This window comes from Brachycentrus maculatus, unplaced genomic scaffold, assembly GCF_059751285.1.
Source record: "Brachycentrus maculatus isolate JH-2025_06_01 unplaced genomic scaffold, ASM5975128v1 h1tg001196l, whole genome shotgun sequence".
NCBI lineage: Eukaryota > Metazoa > Arthropoda > Insecta > Trichoptera > Brachycentridae > Brachycentrus > Brachycentrus maculatus.
This window is the reverse complement of record NW_028281883.1, coordinates 13,885-32,402: the sequence shown is the minus strand read 5'-3', so window position 1 is coordinate 32,402 and position 18,518 is coordinate 13,885. Positions and strand designations below refer to the sequence as shown.

The 18,518-nt window shown below is 32.1% G+C and overlaps 1 protein-coding gene across 1 annotated transcript; it reads right to left on the bottom strand.

Moving 5' to 3' along the window:
- Nucleotides 1-3,400: 3,400 nt before the first annotated feature.
- On the bottom strand, nucleotides 3,401-14,952 carry LOC148299300 (uncharacterized; the record flags this gene model as incomplete). Its single annotated transcript, XM_088276221.1, has 8 exons — nucleotides 3,401-5,777; nucleotides 6,511-6,627; nucleotides 7,495-7,675; nucleotides 9,939-10,045; nucleotides 11,267-11,417; nucleotides 12,582-12,701; nucleotides 13,341-13,475; nucleotides 14,687-14,952. Coding segments are annotated over 8 exons (1,185 nt in total), but the record flags the coding sequence as incomplete, so codon positions are not given.
- Nucleotides 14,953-18,518: the final 3,566 nt, after the last annotated feature.

The following is an 18,518-nucleotide window of genomic DNA, read 5'->3' as shown; positions in this document are numbered from 1 at the left end:
CGAATATATGTAAAATGAGTTCAAACCGGTAGAAGGAAGCATCTGTAGGCTCTGAAACTAGTAGTTAATTACTAATAAAATAAAGTGGTAAAAAAACAAGTGTATTATTTATAATATGTTTGGTTAATAAAATAAACACATATATTTATATATATATATATATATATATATATATATATATATATATATATATATATATATATATATATATATATATATATATATATTATATTATATACATATTTATACATATTTTGCTTTACTCTTCCATAATTTACAATTCCTTTTTTTACAACGCACATAAATCAAAGTTAACAATTATACAAAAATCATAATTAATTAAAATCCTTTATCTTCACATTATTTTAAGCATTATAAGAAAAATTTCATTATTTTAAATCAGATTTTATTGTTTTAAATGGCTACACGCATTGCTTTTTTTTCTTTTCTTCCATTTTAACATTTAAATCGATTGAAAAATAACCAACTCAACTAAACAATTAAAATTTTAATTCATATTAAATTAAAGGTTCTGAAATATCGGTGTTTTTATTTTTAAACTTACAATTACTGTTTTAAAAATAATTACTAAAAAGAATAAGTGATAAAAGTCCAACCACCATTAACGGGCATTCTAAAGGATTCGCGTATCATATTAAATTAAATATTGTTATATATTTTGACAAAAATTCAACAGATGTCGTGTAGTTATTACATTATATTTGGTATTATTAATTTCTCGACCAAAGTGACTGTTCAACTTAATTGGTAGAGTAGCGGACGTGACATCCGAATGTCACGAGTTCGATTTCATGTAGGCAGGTACTTTATCTGAGATTTAATTATTTCATATTGTAATCATCTTTTTTATTAAGATAGTAAAATTTACGAAGATAATTCTGTATTTTTACTACAATTTTTTCAGTTGGTTCCTGGTCAAAATTATGATAGAAGATACTTTATTTTTTGTTTTTTCAAAATATTACACTTTTCATTATGAAAATTTTAAATGCATCGTATTAAAAAAATGATAATTTTCAACAATATTTTAAATGTATTTGAATTTTTTATGGAAAAGAAATTTTTAAATATTCTTTTAAAATATTAACTTTTTTTCAAAAATAAATTATCAGCCTATTATCAGTGTGCGAAATAAATAATTATTAATCTTATTCTTGCATTTTTTAATTTCATCGTTTTATTTTATATAATATCAGAAAATTATTTTTAAATAATGGTGCATATTATGATAATTTCCAAATAATTTTGTAAAAATTTAATATTCATGTTTTTCTAGATTTTGGTCACACAAAGTTTTATGAAATCGTTAAAATTTATTTGTTCCTTAATTACATAAAAATGAAATAAAATATGTTGTGCATATTGTATTTTCCATTTTTGTGTATGATAATTCAATTTTTATTCTACTTTTACATTTTTGCCTACCAAGTTTGAAATTTTTTATATATTTTTCATTTTATAATATTAAAACGTGCCGTGGTTTTGGCAAAGTCGTTTTTTATTTTTAGTTTAAAAACTGCAAAGATAATTTGCACATTTTTTTTATTTACTTGAAAACTTTTAAATCTTTTTTATTATTATTACTATTAGGTGGTGGGTAAGTTAATTTTTACATGATAACTAATATTTAAACTTTTTTTAAATATCACTTTAAAATAATTAAGCAGTGGCAAACCTTTTTTTATTTTAATTATCTACTTTTATTTTATCTAATAGGTTCAGTGACAACATTCCTACACTATTTTTTATTCCTAATTTTGTTTTACTTTTTTTATACATTTACCTACATTTTTTTGGACAGTAAATGTATTTTTTTATAGTATTAAGTATGGATCTTTAAATTAAGACATATGTTTTTTTACATACTTTTGCTATATGCAATTAATTTATTTGCACACATCACTTCACATGAATGAAGGTATTTGCAATTTCTTTGTACGGACTTTTTTAATTCTCATTTTAATTATAATTCTCTTTAACTCATTTCTTATACTACTTTTTTATTCTCATTTTTAAAAGTATCATACTACTCATTGTTCATTCTTTTCACATATTAAAAAGTAGGTTCAGTATTTTTTCACTTACCTAATAATTATTGTTTGTGATGTGTGGCAAATAAAAAATATTTTATTTTATATTTTGAAAAAAACTTAACTCAGTTATGACATGCAAAGTAATGCATATTGTATTTTTTTTCGTTAAATAAATACTTGTGAAATCTCATTTGATCGTTTTATTTCAAATTTTAATTTTAATATTTTTAAAAAGGTTAATATAAAAATGTATATGTTATATTTTGACATCAGAATGAATGAATATGGAAGTCTGGGTATTCACAAGGCTTATGACCTGTCATAGGCTGGATAAGGTGTAAATACCCAGACTTCCATATTATTTTTAATTAATGTTTTACTTAGTAAATATCACTATTTCTTAAGATCTACTGTGACACGTGTATACGGTGTTTGAAAATGATGCGGAATTCATCGAAACACGTGTCACAGTAGATCTTAAGAAATTGTGGTATTTACTAAGTAAAACATTAATTAAAAATCGATAGATTTTACCACTAAGTGACTGCCGAATCAATTAATGAAATTCCATATTATTCTTCATCTGTGTTGAGATATCAAAATATGAAAACAACTCCCCAAGTGGAGATAATCCAGATTTGTGAAAAAGTATTTGGACACACTCAAAATGTTGTAGGTGAAATATAATACAAATAAATAAAATACTTTCATTTTCTTTAATGTTTTTCGCAGATACTCTGTGGCACATTTTATAAACTTTATAAAATAAACCAACTTTGTTTTTAACCACTGAGTACATGTTTAACCCTGATGATGACGAGGCTCTTGTCGAAACCGGTTGGAAAAAATGTACCAATAAAAAAAATGGTTAATAACAAAGTTGTTTCATTTTATATAGTTTATAATACTTTTATGCTTTCTGCGATATGACACTGAAATAACTGGTCTACGATTTAAATAAAAACACTTTTTTATTTGTGAATATTTTATTTTTGTTTGACATTTATCCCGAGACCTTTCCACCCAAACCAAACAAATTTTTACAACTATATTTCCCGAATCAATTAATAAATAAATATATTAAAAATATACTCTATTTTTTAAACATATGTTATAATTTAAGTCTTTAAGTATTGTGTTTGGATAATAATAACATGTAAACTGTAGAAAAAATATTTACATTGTATAAACGACATACTTTTGAAAGAGATCACTTAAAATTAAATTATATTAGATATTCTACAGTATAAATTTGACCCTTTTCGTAAAATTCATGTAAAATATTTTAGGAAAAAGGATACACATTTTACTACTACTACTACTACCATCACGCCGTTTCTCCGAAGGGGTAGGCAGAGAGGATGGAACGCCACACTTTTCTGTCCTGACATACACTCCTCGCCTCCTTCACATCCATACATCTAGTCATACATTCCCTCCGATTACGCAGACTTTTGACACCGCCAGATTTTAGGTTCTGATTGATCTGATCGTGCCAAGTCTTACACATTTTAATTTTATATATTAAATAATGCCATTGAAATATATCTCTTTGCCAATTCCTATGTCGTTAATGTGCGTTTAACAGTACTGTATAAGTGATAGAAGTGAAACTTCTTAAAAAATAAAGAATAAGAGAGATTCAATGCGAGAGACAGACAGAGAGAGAGATATTGAAAAAAAAACGTTATTTTAAAATGTTTTTTTTCATCTCAAACGAAATATTAAAAAAAGCATCATAAAAATATTAAGCTTATTCCATATTTACACTGTCATTGATAGGTGCTTCAATTGGTAATACTAGTGACATAATATAATTGATGGTCTGCGATTACTAAAATATGAGATATATGTCCATGATAAGATATTTTCCAGATAACGGATTGTTACAGTTCCGGATTGTGTGGTTGATTCGTTAAGTCTGTTAAAACAATGATTAATATTACTTTCACAACACCTGGTTACCTCAATGTTCATATATAGCGTCTGACGTGTACATCTGCAACGCGCGCATGCGCGACACTATCTTATTCTATCGCTTTCTATCGTTATGTGTGTCGATCTCTTTGGCTTTACTTTCGTGGCGTCTGGATGTATAGCACTCTTTCTCCTTCTCTCACCGTTACATCTGTCTTTTATCTTATACGAAATGTGCCTAATAAACGTGATGCGTCCTTGAAATTTCACTATCAATTCTTGTCTAATTATCGATTATCGAATCGCCACCTTAAGAAGTTTCACCTCAAAAATTAATATTTTTTTTAAAATTTGACATCCCGATTTAAAGATTTAATATGGAGATTGATGTAATTGATTTGTAATACAAATCCAAAACTTCAAAAGTCAATTTTTCAAATATTTTTTTTTAATAAAGAGAAATATTTGTGTTTTTATTTTTTACAAAAATACTTCAATTTCATACTATTTCTGTGAGTCTAAGCAGCTCATTATTAGAAATAGGTATCAAATTGTTGTAGAGTGGGTTCGAACCGAGAAACTCTGACTCGAGAGTCCGCGACACTAACCACGGGACCACAACCCGACACAATAGTTTCGCACATTAGCGACTTCAGTGTTGACGATATAAAAAATATTATGTATTTACAAAAAATTAACTTTTTAATATTATCTTAAATAAACGATCATTTTCAACAAACCATTAATAATATTTTTAGTTCAACTAAATACTGTTGAAATTGTGCAGGTGCTGAAAATATAATATTAGCAAAATTCTGCATTTTCTCATTACTTTTCTGAACGAATCTGAGGTTATCTGAATTTTTTTTTTAAGCTTTTTGATGATTTTATTTTAAAAACCATAGGAAGCAATCTACATATATGTTTAATTGAATTCTTTGCGCATTTTAACAACATCTATATATCTCTTTTGATACACTTACACAATTTCTTTATATATTTTATTTAAAAATCATAAACAAGCAGTTTACATTTACTTTTGAATGATTTATTAACACATTTTAACAAGCTCTATATAGCTCTTTTGAGCAATTTCTTTATATGCTTTGAAGCTACGTGTGTGTTGCTCGATTTAATGATTTCTGTAAATTTTATTTATTGTTTCGGCATTAACTTTGTGGTAAGACATGTTACAATGATTAAAGAAAACACTTGTTTTTTACCACTTGAGTTTTATTATAGACTACATGTTTCAGAAGTTAAACTTCCATCATTCAGGTCTGTATAATAACTAAAATATAAAATATAAAATTGTTCTATAAATAAGGAGAGGGGAAAGTAAAGTTTTGTTTTCAAACTCCGCCCCTTGACTAACCCCTTCTCCTTACTTTCCCCTCTCCTTATTTATAGAACAATTTTATATTTTATATTTTAGTTATTATACAGACCTGAATGATGGAAGTTTAACTTCTGAAACATGTAGTCTATAATAAAACTCAAGTGGTAAAAAACGAAGTGTTTTCTTTAATCATTTCTGTAAATACTTTAACAAGCTACAGATAGTCGTTTAAAATGTTTTTTTCAAAAACATTTAACATAAAGTTGAAAATACTATAAAAGTTAAAACTGAAAATGTTGCCATGTGTTGTGTCCTTAACTATAATAACATATGGTTTATCCTCGTCGATAGACATGTATCTAGAGATCTGGGCTGGAGCTCTTCCTGCGAACGTATCTGGCGAAGTAGTCAGGTCTCCAGCACTTGCAAGAGCCGGGAACCAGGAACCAATCGTAATAAAGCCGAACCTGTAAATCACAAGTGCTCTTAATTGTAATTTCCCTCGAGAACTCGAATTTGATCTTTGAAATGCAATCTCTCAAACGAATGTGCGGCAAAACGACGTATGATAGATGTACGAATGGTGGTCTTTGCACACAATCTTCACCTCTTATACATTCATGCATATCCTCATACGTACACGCCGATTATTCCTACTCTAACCTGACCACATTTTTTCAAATACTTGAACATGCCAAGCTTTCATCGGTCTTCTTCTGCTACTATGATTAAATAATACATTTGCCACAAATTATAAAAATAATAACTTTGAATATAAACAGTAAAAAGAATCAAGTCAATTAATGATCTCGTCCACTGGGTATGCATCGGGGACTACATCCATCCTGCTGTGGCTCTAATGGTCTCGTTTGGTGAGTTTCAGATGCTTTGAAATACTTGATCATGCCAAGCTTTCATTGGTCTTCTTCTGCTACTATGATTAAATACTACATTTGCCTCAAATAAAAAAAGTAATAACTATGAATATAAACAGTGAAAAGAATAAAGTCAATTAATGATTTCGTCCACTGGGTATGCATCGGGGACTACATCCATCCTGCTGTGGCTATAATGGTCTCGTTTGCTCACATGCTTTGAAATACATACTTGATCATGCCAAGTTTTCCTCCGTCTTCCCCTGCTTCTACTACCAACCACATTCACTGATTTAAAAAAATAAATAATTGAAAATGATGTTACTTGGAAGCACCCGAGTTCATCATGGCCATCGCAGTGCGGAGGTTTGTCTGTACTGAGCTGAGCATCGTCAGACGGAGCCTGGAGTCCGGCTCTCTTCTGCAGGTACTGTTGGTAGGCCTGTAAAATATGTATTTTGCCATTAAAAAAATGATTTATTTGGAATTTTTACAGCTATAACAATACAATATACAATAACAATTGATAAATCTACAGCCAATTCCAAAAATCCACCGATAATGTTATTCTTATTATATTTATCCGTATTCAAATAGTTTATAATATACCGCCTCAGATTGATGCAGTGTCAACTTGATCTCTAATTATACAAAGGCAAAATGACCAGTGCTGCGCTCCGAAAACATAGCAATACACAATATGGTATTATCACTCATTGAACGCTGTTGAAATGCGCTCCCTCAGACGAATGCGTGGAAAATCATCGTGTGACAGAATTAAAAACGAAGATATACGAAACGAATGTAAGGCTGAACGAGGAATAATTGAAAAGATTAGGAAGAGTTCTTTACGGTGGTATGGACATGTGGAGCGAATGACTAAGTAAATATATGTGGCGAATGTTAGAGAGAAAACAGAACGAGGACGACCGAAAAAGACTTGGCACGATCAGACCTAAAATCTGGCGGTGTCAAAAGTATGCGTAATCGGAGGGCATGTATGACTAGATGTATGGATGTGAACAAGGCGAGGAGTGTATGTCAGGACAGAAGAGTGTGGCGTTCCATCCTCTCTGCCTACCCCTGTGGGGAAACGGCATCACAAGAATAATCCACTGTAGTATGTTTTTGTGTTGTGTGATGCACTACATTTTTTATTATACGATTCCCATCGCTTCAATGTTGCCTGAGATAGGTCAAAAAGAAGTAGAATACATGTTTCATCTCAAGTTGGGACACCTATAATCTTGATATGTCGTCGGTAGGCTGAAGTATCCAGTGTCTGATTGATGTATTTATGAAAGGGTACCTGGAAGTCATGTACGGGGGGTGGGGTCGTGGCTTCTGAGGACAGTGGGGCCCTCTGCTTGCTGTAGTTGGGGGCCGACAGCACCGCTCGGGGGTAGTGGAGCTCCGCCACCAGCAGCGACACCCAACGGGGCGAGCTGAGACACCCACCCTCTAGATAGTGACATCTCGACTGCATACACCTTCACAAACAAGTAAACATTAACAACAATATACACAATATATCCAAATAAGATGGTCTCTAACATTATTTTTTGACATCTCAACATAGATAAAGAAGAATGTGGAAGTCTGGGCATTAATGGGGCTTACGACCGTCGTTTGCCTGAACGCTGAGATGTCAAAAAATCTTCAAACCCTCATCCGCACCTCAGTGGTGCATAGGGCACTGTGTCTTATAAACGAGTGTTATCATGATTGTTTTACACATGAAGGAAAGGTGATCAGCCCTCCGCTTCAGGTACCAGTCCATGGTAATATTGAATAAATATTACAGTGAAAAAATCACTTATATTTATTTTTACCTCCCTTGGGAATCGAACCCGGGACCTCCAGAACGGTAGCCGAGCGTGCTGACCATACACTACGGAGGCGGACAAAACACAATATACACAATATATCCAAATAAGATGGTTCCTTACTGTTTCTTCCAAATCTGTGTATTTTTTAGAATAATTTATGTTTTAAAATTGTATTCATAAATGTACGCAAGAAGAACAAAGAGACTCAGTTCATCGACTTTTATTTTGTTTATAATATTGTCCCCAACACATGTTACTCCTTTGAAATCGTATATAAGGGGTGGAGGACCAATATTTGTGTGCTCAGATAAAGATTAAAATTCAAACGTGTATACGTCACGCTCGCTCCTTTTATACTGGTGTCGCTTTGTTTTTCTCGCCCTAATGAGTATTGTAATTTTCGATATATTGGTGTCGTTCTATCATTTGCACGTTTCCGTCTTCCTCGTCAAAAGTGTTCCGGTACTGTTAGCAGTAACATTTACATTATTTTTTGACATAGATGAAGAAGAATGTGGAAGTCTAGGCATTAATGGGGCTTACGACCGTCGTAGACTTGGTTTGCCTAAGAACGCTGAGATGTCAAAAAATAATGCATAAAAAACTCCTAATTGGAGATAATTCAGATGTGTGAGGAAGTATTTGGACGCATTCAAAATGTAGTATAAAAAGGGTCTGCGTTAAATAAAAAGCTTTCTCAATCAAACATAGTAGTCGATGATGAATATTGTGAGCTCATATGCATGGACTCAAGAGATGGATCATATATCTAAGAGTTCCGAAAAACTGAGTATGTAGTGTGGTTGTCAATCAAGAGTAGAATGGTGAATGTTGCATGTGTGTAAAGTGATCAACTTAACCAGACTATGAAAGATAATAACCCCTGTAAGTATCCACACTTCCAAATTCATCTTGATCTATTTTGAGATATCAATGTTGAGATGACATCTCTTCATTGATTAAGGAGAATATGGAAGTCTGGATATTTACACTTTCCCATTATTTGCTGGTTTAATTGATCACTATACACGTATAACATTCATCATTCTACACATGATTGACAACCACGCTGCTCAAATTTTGATACAGACGTGGTAATGGAATCCAACGTACAAATACGTGTTTTTAACATCGCAATGACATCAATGTACAATTTTGTACAAAAAGTTATTTATACAATTTTAAAATATTGAATGTGCAGCAAAATGATGAATGCTAGATGTTCAAGTGATGATATAAGGAATGAATAAAAGGCCGAGATAAGTATTATCGGTAAAATTAAGAAACAATACAACAACAACAACAACAAGGCTTGTTCCATATAAAGGCCAAATTATGAATTTTCTTGAAAATTTAGAAATACAAAAAAACCTGAATTCTAATAATAATTTATTAAATAATATATTGTTTCAAAATTCTTCGCCATTGCTTTCAATTTTTCCTTTGTTTTCAAACTCCGTTCCTTGACTAACCCCTTCCCCTTACTTTCCCCCTATCCTTATTTATAGAACAATTTTATATTTTATATTTTAGTTATTATACAGACCTGAATGATGGAAGTTTAGCTTCTGAAACATGTAGTCTATAATTAAACTCAAGTGGTAAAAAACGAAGTGTTTTCTTTAATTATTGTAACATGTCTTACCACAAAGTTAATGCCGAAACAATAAATAAAATTAAGAAAGATGTGTTGAGATGGTTTGGACATGCGAATCGAATGAGTGAAGAAAGAAAGGCAAAACAAATTTATGAGACAAATTTGATTGGTGATGGAAGCGAAAGAGGACCGAGAAAGACTTGGCATGATTAAGTATTTCAAATACTTGAGCGTGGTCAGGTCAGGAGTTGGAAATAATCGGTGGGTATAAATGAGGAGATGCATGTATGTGGAAGAGGCGAAGATCTATCATGTGTGTTATATTACCTTGTGACTTCAATTGTTTGAGTGAAGTACCCTTCGTATGGAATCTGTACCACGTATCTCCAAACACCCTGATAGTTCTTGGCGAAGACTGGAGTAGCATATTCAACCTTGAAATAACACAAAAATTAATTAGTGGTTTCATTATCTTAGTGATTTTTCATAGTTTCTAACAATTTTAATTAAAAGTTCATTAAAGGCAAATGTGCTCTAAAGAGCAAGGGCAGGGAGACTATGTACCATGTTTGTTCATTTGAATGATATCACCTTCAAGATCAGCACTCATTAAACTGGTTAGAAATATTGGAAATGTGTTTGCATCATAGAATGCTTTGCATATCATGGACCGATATCGCTCACTCCTTTCAACAATTTCAAATATCAAAAAACTTGATTTTTCAGGAGATCGTTTTTGTGTAAGAATATAATGAAATGTATTAAAAATAAATATCAAGCCACTTTTTGAACTTTTTCTGTGCAACAGACCTTTGTAGGTAAAACCTGAAGGTTTTTTCTTCATTTGAAAAATATTATGTATATTAAAAAATATAAATAAACAATACCTTTTCTTCAAAACCCAAAAACAACACTTTCTGCCCTGTAGCGGGTAAATATTAAATTAAAATTGTGCCGCTTTTGCTGGGATATTTAGAACATTTTTTGGGAGTGAGCGATATATTTAACAACGCTTATGTGCTCCAAACAGTAAGAGTGGAAAGACAGTTGCTGACTGATATCAAGGTCCGGAAGGTGTCCTATCTGTGGCATGTGCTGAGAGGAGACAAGTATGAGCTATTGCACCTAATAGAGGTTCGACGAGGTATGGACAGAAGGCTGATCTCTTGGGTCCGGAATATACGAGATTGGACTAGGATCAGAGCTCTCTAAGACAAGGATACATACTCTCAAGTGATGGTCAACTAGGAGGAGGACCCGATATGACACATAAAGAAGAAGATCAACTAGTCTATTTGACTATTTTATAAAAAAATATATTATTTGATAAAAACACGTAATGTAAGTTTATTGTATAGTTATACTTTTATGTAAAAAACAGTTTATTGTTATTTTTATTTTTAGATTACTTAAGTGAAAACTTCTGTTAATTATTATTTTTTATTTATTTATTGGAAAACCAACAGAATATTTATTAAAAATAACATAATATAATAAAATCAAAAAAATAACCTTCCATTTAGAAGTTTTCACTTAACTTAGTTAGTTAAGTGAAAACCTCTAATTGGAATGTTATTTATTTTATTTTATTTTGTTAAATATTCTGTTTGTTTTCCAATAAAAAAAATTATAAAAAAAGATAAAAATTCTATTACCTTCGCAGGACATGGTGTCGGTGGTCCTTCTAACCTTTGAGGAGGTTGACCCTGTAACGCTTGCTGCTGGGGCTCATCTCGTCTTTCTGCTGTGAGTGGTTTTGTACTTTGACCTGATTCTCCATTGATTGCTTTGTACAGCATACAGAACCTAGAATAATGTTAAACGAGGTTCAAATTTATTTTATAAAATAATACTAAAAACACTGTTCTTAACCACTTTTATTTGACCAGTAAAATGGTAAAAACAAAATTAGAGTTTTATTTTATAAAGTTTATAAAATGTGCCACAAAGTATCAGCAAACAACATTTAAGAAAATAAATTTATCTTATTTAGTATCTACCTACAGTGGTGCATAGGGGATTGAAACAAAATCATGCTAAGGAGTTAAAAAATGATTAAAAATATTTTTTCAAAGTATATTTAATAAATCCAATACATATTTTTTTTAAACTTACGTCTCGTACATAATTCTACATTTGCGAGTACCTCCTTAAAAATCCTTCCTATGCAGATTACTACATTCTTCATTCGCCTCATAAACTTGTTTTGCTGTTCTTTCTTCACTCATTCTCTACACATGCCCAAACCATCTCAACTCATTTTTTTATTAGTATGTATATCATAGTCGTACAGGAGAAAGTGACCAACTAACAAAACGTAAAATGTTCAGGTCCATTTAAGTCACTTTTGCTTGGCAAGAAAATAAACATCAATGCAGTTAGTCATTTTTAACAAGTAAATATATTATACTTCCAAGTTTAAAATCCTTTGGGATTTTTCAGGGCAATATCAAGCTACCCGTTATTGACAACCACACTACTCAAATTTTTGGAAGTTCTATATATATGAACCAATTTAGAAACCTTATTCTTGAATCACTAGAACTTCACTAGAGACATCTATAAAGAACAAGGTTTCTAAATTGGTTCATATATATAGAACTTTCAAGAATTTGAGTAGTGTGGTTGTCAATAATGGGTAGAATTGGTAAATGTTACATGTGTGTAAAGTGATCACTTAAATCAATATTAAGCTAGTAAGATATCAAATAGTGATTCAATATCAGACAAAAGATGAATAATCTTTAATAAAATATTACATATTTAATGTCGTCTCGGGAGTCGTCAACCCCAAGATAGATAACTCCCGGAAAGACCACCAAAGAGATGGATTGACAGCTGGGAATCGACATCGCAGGAGCTAATCCTTTTTAAAAATAGACCACAAGGTCTACACCAAGAAGAAGTATAAGAAAAAGAAAGTTTCATTAAAAGCTAATCGATTAATATGAAGGATGTCGTAGTACTCACACGCCTCCACCGTCGCAGAATTTCCTCCCTTCCCTGGTATTAGTCTCTATGCCTCTGTGTTCTGGACCATCCTCTACAGGAGCATCTCTTCGTTCCCTCTCTCCATGGTAGGTGTTGATGCTGTAATTAATTAGTTAAAATATAAGGAGAAAAGCCTTCGTTTAAATAAAAAATAAACTAGAATACTTCATAAACAGTGTAGCTAACTAGTTATAAAAACATTTTTTTTTAGATACTTAAGTATAAAACTAAAGTATGTCCAAATACTTTTTCACAGATCTGGATTTCTCCACTAAGGAGTTATTTTTACATTTTCGACATCTCAACATAGATGAAGAAGAATATGGAAGTCTTGGTATATACAGAAAATATAATCCCTAAGTGTAGTAACTCTGATATGTGAATAAGTATTTGGAGACACTGAAAATGTTGTGAATAAAATAATCTTGTTATATTATAATCTGCATAAAGAAATTAAATCATGTTTTCAGCCGTATTCCCATAAAATAATCCATTTCAAGATGAGTTCCAAAAGTTTGAGTTATGTGGTTGTCAATCATGGATGGAATGGTGAATGTTACGCGTATATAAAGTGATGACTTAACCAACCTATGACAGACTCCCATGTTCTTGTTTGTCTACTTTGAAATGTCAAAATATTAAGTGGAGAAACACAGATTTGTGAACAAACATTTGAACACACCTAAAATATTGTATATTTCAGTTACTTATATGTTTTTTTTTAGAGAAAATGCTTACTCGTTATGGCCAAAGGTATCCAAAGCGTCCTCAGCAGTAGTTTGTAATTGCGCTACTCTGGGAAGAGTGTCATCAGCTCTCAGGATAGGCAGAGTCCTCGACAGGAATTTTAGGGTGTGATTACGGATCAACTCACTGAAACAAGATGTACATCAATCAATGAGTTATATAACTAACATACCAACTAACCACATCACGCCGCTTTCCCACAGGAGTAGGCAGAAATGAAAGAAAGCTACATCAATTTATCTTTGCAAACAATCTTCATCTCTTCCATAAGTATATGGAAGAGATGAAGCTGGGATCAAAAGTGATTTACAATACACTTTTGATATCAGCGCCTGTAGATCTTCGCTGCTATCACAAGAAGCGCAGCATTGTTAGCATACAAAAGGCAATAGACAGTGAAATCAATAGTTTTTTCTCCAATATTGGAGATAAAATGCCTTTGAGACTGCAATCATCCATGTTTAGATTAAATAGCCAAGGCGACATAACATATCCCTGTTTAACACCTTTAGAGATGTCAAACTCAGATAACATTGATTCACTTTCCCTTAAGCATGCAGTACTATTCTCATACAAGGATGCAATGCCTTGGAGAAGTTTACTGCTTACTCCCGTACTCAGATAATACCTTCCATAGTTTTGTTCCATCAAATCAATCATACATGCACCTTCAGCAAATCCACATTTATAGTTCAATGATTCTAAGTTACTTAAATGGTTAGCTGGAGTATCTCTTAGAGACAAAATACATAGAGAATCTGAACATATTGTATAGCAGGCGATTGCCACGCTTACATCAATAGTAAGTAGAGGAAAAGCAATTGAGATGGTACGGGCACATAGAACACAGAAAACCTGAACATATTGTAACGCAGACGATCGCCATGGATCTTCCTCGAAAGACATCTAGAGGAAGACAAAAAAATCATGGATGCCACAGAAAGATAACATAATTCGAAGGCATGACCTAGGGGACGTTGTCTATGATAGAAGGACCTTCAACCTGAGGACAAAGTGAACTTACCACAACAATCTACAAAGACGATATGTTGGGATGGAACCAGGAAGAAGAAGTACGCCTTCCTATGATGATTCGAAGACAAAGTCCAGGTAATGTTGTCCATGATAGAAGGACCTACTCCAACAAAGACGATAAGTTGGTATGGAGCCAGGAAAAAGAAGTACGTTTCCTAAGATGATTCGAAGGCATGGTGTAGGTGACGTTACCTGTGATAGAAGCACATGTAACCTGAGAACGAGGAAGGCTTACCTCACCAGTCTACAAAGACGACAAGTTGAGATGGAACCAGGAATAATAAGAAGAGATTGTCTCTTACAATGGGTACGGTTCTCCGTTGTTCCCCTGGCCCATGGGGTTCCTCGGGATGAGCCCCCTGTTGAGGTCCCCGCACAGGTTGTGCGGACTGGCTCCCAGCTTCTCCAGGATGCCCGGGCAGTCGGACTGGATGTGGCGGTAGGGCGGCGCGCGCACGCGAGGCGGCACTGCGCTCGGGGACTCCACGAACGCATAGTACCCTTCCGGCGGCGCGTCTGACGTCACGTCCGCCTCCTCCGCGAAGCTGACCACGAACGTGCCGATCAACTGGAAAAAATATTAATTTTTAAGAAGAAACTACATTTTTTTGCAACATTTTGTGTGTTTTCAAATACTTGTTCAAAATCTGGATTATCTGCAATTGTAGGATATATTTTTTATATTATTTTTTGACATCTATATAGATAAAGAAGAATATTGAAGTCTGGGCATTTACAGGGCTTACGACCGACAGCGGCTGATTTCAGTGATCAATTTATACACATGTAGCATTCACCAATTCTACACATGAAAAAAATTTGTAATCAGAATTGTATTTTAATAATAAAAACAGGTAAGTTATGGTAAAGGTTTTAGGCATGATTTGATATAAATTTGTGTAAAAAATGGGTTCTGCATCTGAATTAAAATAATAAATGTATAGTTGGTTGAGGATCTCATATCAATGAGCAGTAGAAAAGGTCATACTAAATACTTTATTTAATAAATATTAAAAAATATATATCATGATTTTCAGTGCATGTTTAACCTCGGCTCGTAACGCATGTCTGTTCTGAAACTTTAGTGCATGTTGGTCTTCGGGTCGACCAAAAATCGCACGTGTTAAACATTTTGTGTGGTTTTAAGTGTGTAAATGGTATGTTGGTGAAGGGTGGTATTGTTTGCATGCTGTGGTAGTGATTGTCCTGACGAAGAGACGGGTACGTATCGAAACCGGTAGACATAAAAATCTCGGTGAGTGGTTATTTACTAATATTATTAACATTTTTGTAAAAAAATAATTGAGTAAAAATGACTAACCACAAAGTAAATGCTTTAAATATTAATAATATTGAAAGTTTTACCTATACGGCTGTCCAAACTCAAAACACAGTAAGGAACATTTTTTTTGTAGTACGTTTTTTTTTGCATTTTTGGACTAAGTAGATTTTACTTAGTCCAAAAATGCAAAAAAACGTACTACAAAAAAATGTCCCTTACTGTGTTTTAAGTTTGGACAGCCGTATAGTATTACTAGTGAGAGAGTACACGCTCTATTACGCAATAAACGACCAGCTTGTTTATTTAATTTTTTATTACATGTAATTTAGAGAAATTTCTAGCATTGTGCTCTTAATTTAAGTGGGACTTTAACGGTTTACGGTTCTATTCTTGCCGCTAACCTAGAATATTCCATTTAGTTCCATTTACCTGTCGATTCACGACTGCTCATTGATCTCGATAATTAACTAACCGAGAAATGCGATACTAAAGGGGAGACGAGCGGCCAAAGAAAGTAAGAAAGATTGACGATTGTATCGTTAATCTTTCTTCGGATATTTTCGTTTTACTTTTATTTTTATTTAATTCAATTTATTATAAAATTAAATCAATTTGTTTTAAGCACTTTTTTATTAATACAATTTAACCTACCGGTTTCGACAAGAACCTTGCATCATCAGGATTTATTTTAATTCTAAATTCTTTATTTAATTCAATTTGTTTCTTGAATGTTTTCCGCAGATACTTTGTGCACAGTTTAAAAACTTTATAAAATTAAATAAATTTGTTTTAACCACTTTTTTACTAATACAATTTAACCTACCGGTTTCCACAAGAACCTTGCATCATCAGGGTTTATTTTAATTCTAAATTCTTTATTTAATTCAATTTGTTTCTTGAATATTTTCCACAGATACTTTGTGACACATTTTAAAAACTTCATAAAATTAAATAAATTTGATTTCACCACTTTTTTTATTAATACAATTTAACCTACCGGTTTCCACAAGAACCTTGCATCATCAGGGTTTATTTTAATTCTAAAACATTAAAAATATTAAAATACTCTCACCAAAAACTTCCACACACTCCGTAAAAATCCTAAATGTTATTTGTATGCGTGCGCGGCTTCATACTGTTTTTGGGTGATTCCATTAGCTGTTATTTGGGGTTGCTATGCATTGAATGATAAAAATAATATTTAAGATTTTTACGGAGTGTGTGGAAGTTTTTGTTGAGAGTATTTTAATGTTTTAGAATTAAAATAAACCCTGATGATGACAAGGTTCTTGTCGAAACCGGTAGGTTAAATGTATTAATAAAAAAGTGGTGAAAACAAAGATATTTAATTTTATATAATTTAATTTAATTTACTTATATCTTTGAAACAATACATAACATCGTAAATACATAATAATCAGTAAAATTTACCACGTTTTACATCGGTCATTGTGCAATATGGGAATTTTTATAAAATAAGTAATAAAATAAAATAAAAACTGGAATAACTTACTTACATCTTTCAAACAATACTGGACATCCCATATACAAATTAATAATTAAATAACGAAACTAAGTATTAAAAAGCTATTTATAAATGGATAATGGAGGTGGGTAGATCAGAAACAGATCGCATGATATAAGGATATGCCTCATTTGATTGCATGTGATAGGTAATAAATTAATAAATCTTAGTAATAGAAGGGTAATTACTGATTTAGTCCTGTTATATAAAAAAAATTACCAATTTTTGGACAGCCCTGATCTCCCAAATCAAATAAAGCTTAACGTGCGTCGAAGAGGTACTAGGCAAAAATCTATATTTGCGGTATTTTTACATAATGCAAACTATGCCATGTTCTCTCCGATTCCGTGGCTTCACATGTTAGCCAATGCTTTTGAAAGCATAGATTTATTTAATATATTGTTATCCACCTTGTACTTTGTACTTTCTCAGCATTTCTTCTCCATGTTACAATGGATAAATTTAAACATTGTGTTTCACTCTCTCCCGCTGCTCGCTGATAGTGTGTGAAGGAGACGTGTATTTAACAGTGCTTAATAATTGTTATTTTATTATTATGTTATGAAATGAAATGCTTTTGGAAGTAAAGATTTATTTAATATATTGTTATCCACCTTGATGTTTGTACTTTCTCAACATTTCTTCTCCATGTTAAAATGGATAAATTTAAACGTTGTGTTTCACTCTCTCCCGCTGCTCGCTGATAGTGTGTGAAGGAGACGTGTATTTAACAGTGCTTAATAATTGTTATTTTATTATTATGTTATGTTTAAGACTTTTTGTTTATCTTATTAGTTTATTCATTAGTGTATTTATATATTAGATATTGTATATATGTTTTATGTTAAAGGCATTAGCCGTTCAATAAATAAATAAATTGCACTGTTTATATGCCTATATGAAACGCTCGCCACTGGTATTCAGTATATGGATAAAGTATAATTCAAACTAATTAGTTTTGTGCTGTATTACAAAACAAAATACCTTTTCCGAAGTATTTGCTTTTGAAATTGATAAACTGTTGCTCTTACTAAATTTCTGCCATAAAATGTGCGATTAAATGCATACATAGCGGTGCGAGTGGAACGAGATTCATGTATCTAATTATTTCCAGTCCTTATAGAGAGGAAACAGGCTTGCGAATCTAAATATCTATGCAGTGCACTTATAACGTGGATGCATTCCAGATGCAAACATGCAGAAATCTCATAGCTAGGCGTAGGTCCTTGTTATCCCTTGAATTTCCCATTTATGGTATCGATCATTTGAATATTCTATAAGGATTGGTAAATGAATTCCAGTAAATATCAAACCAATATGGAGTGCC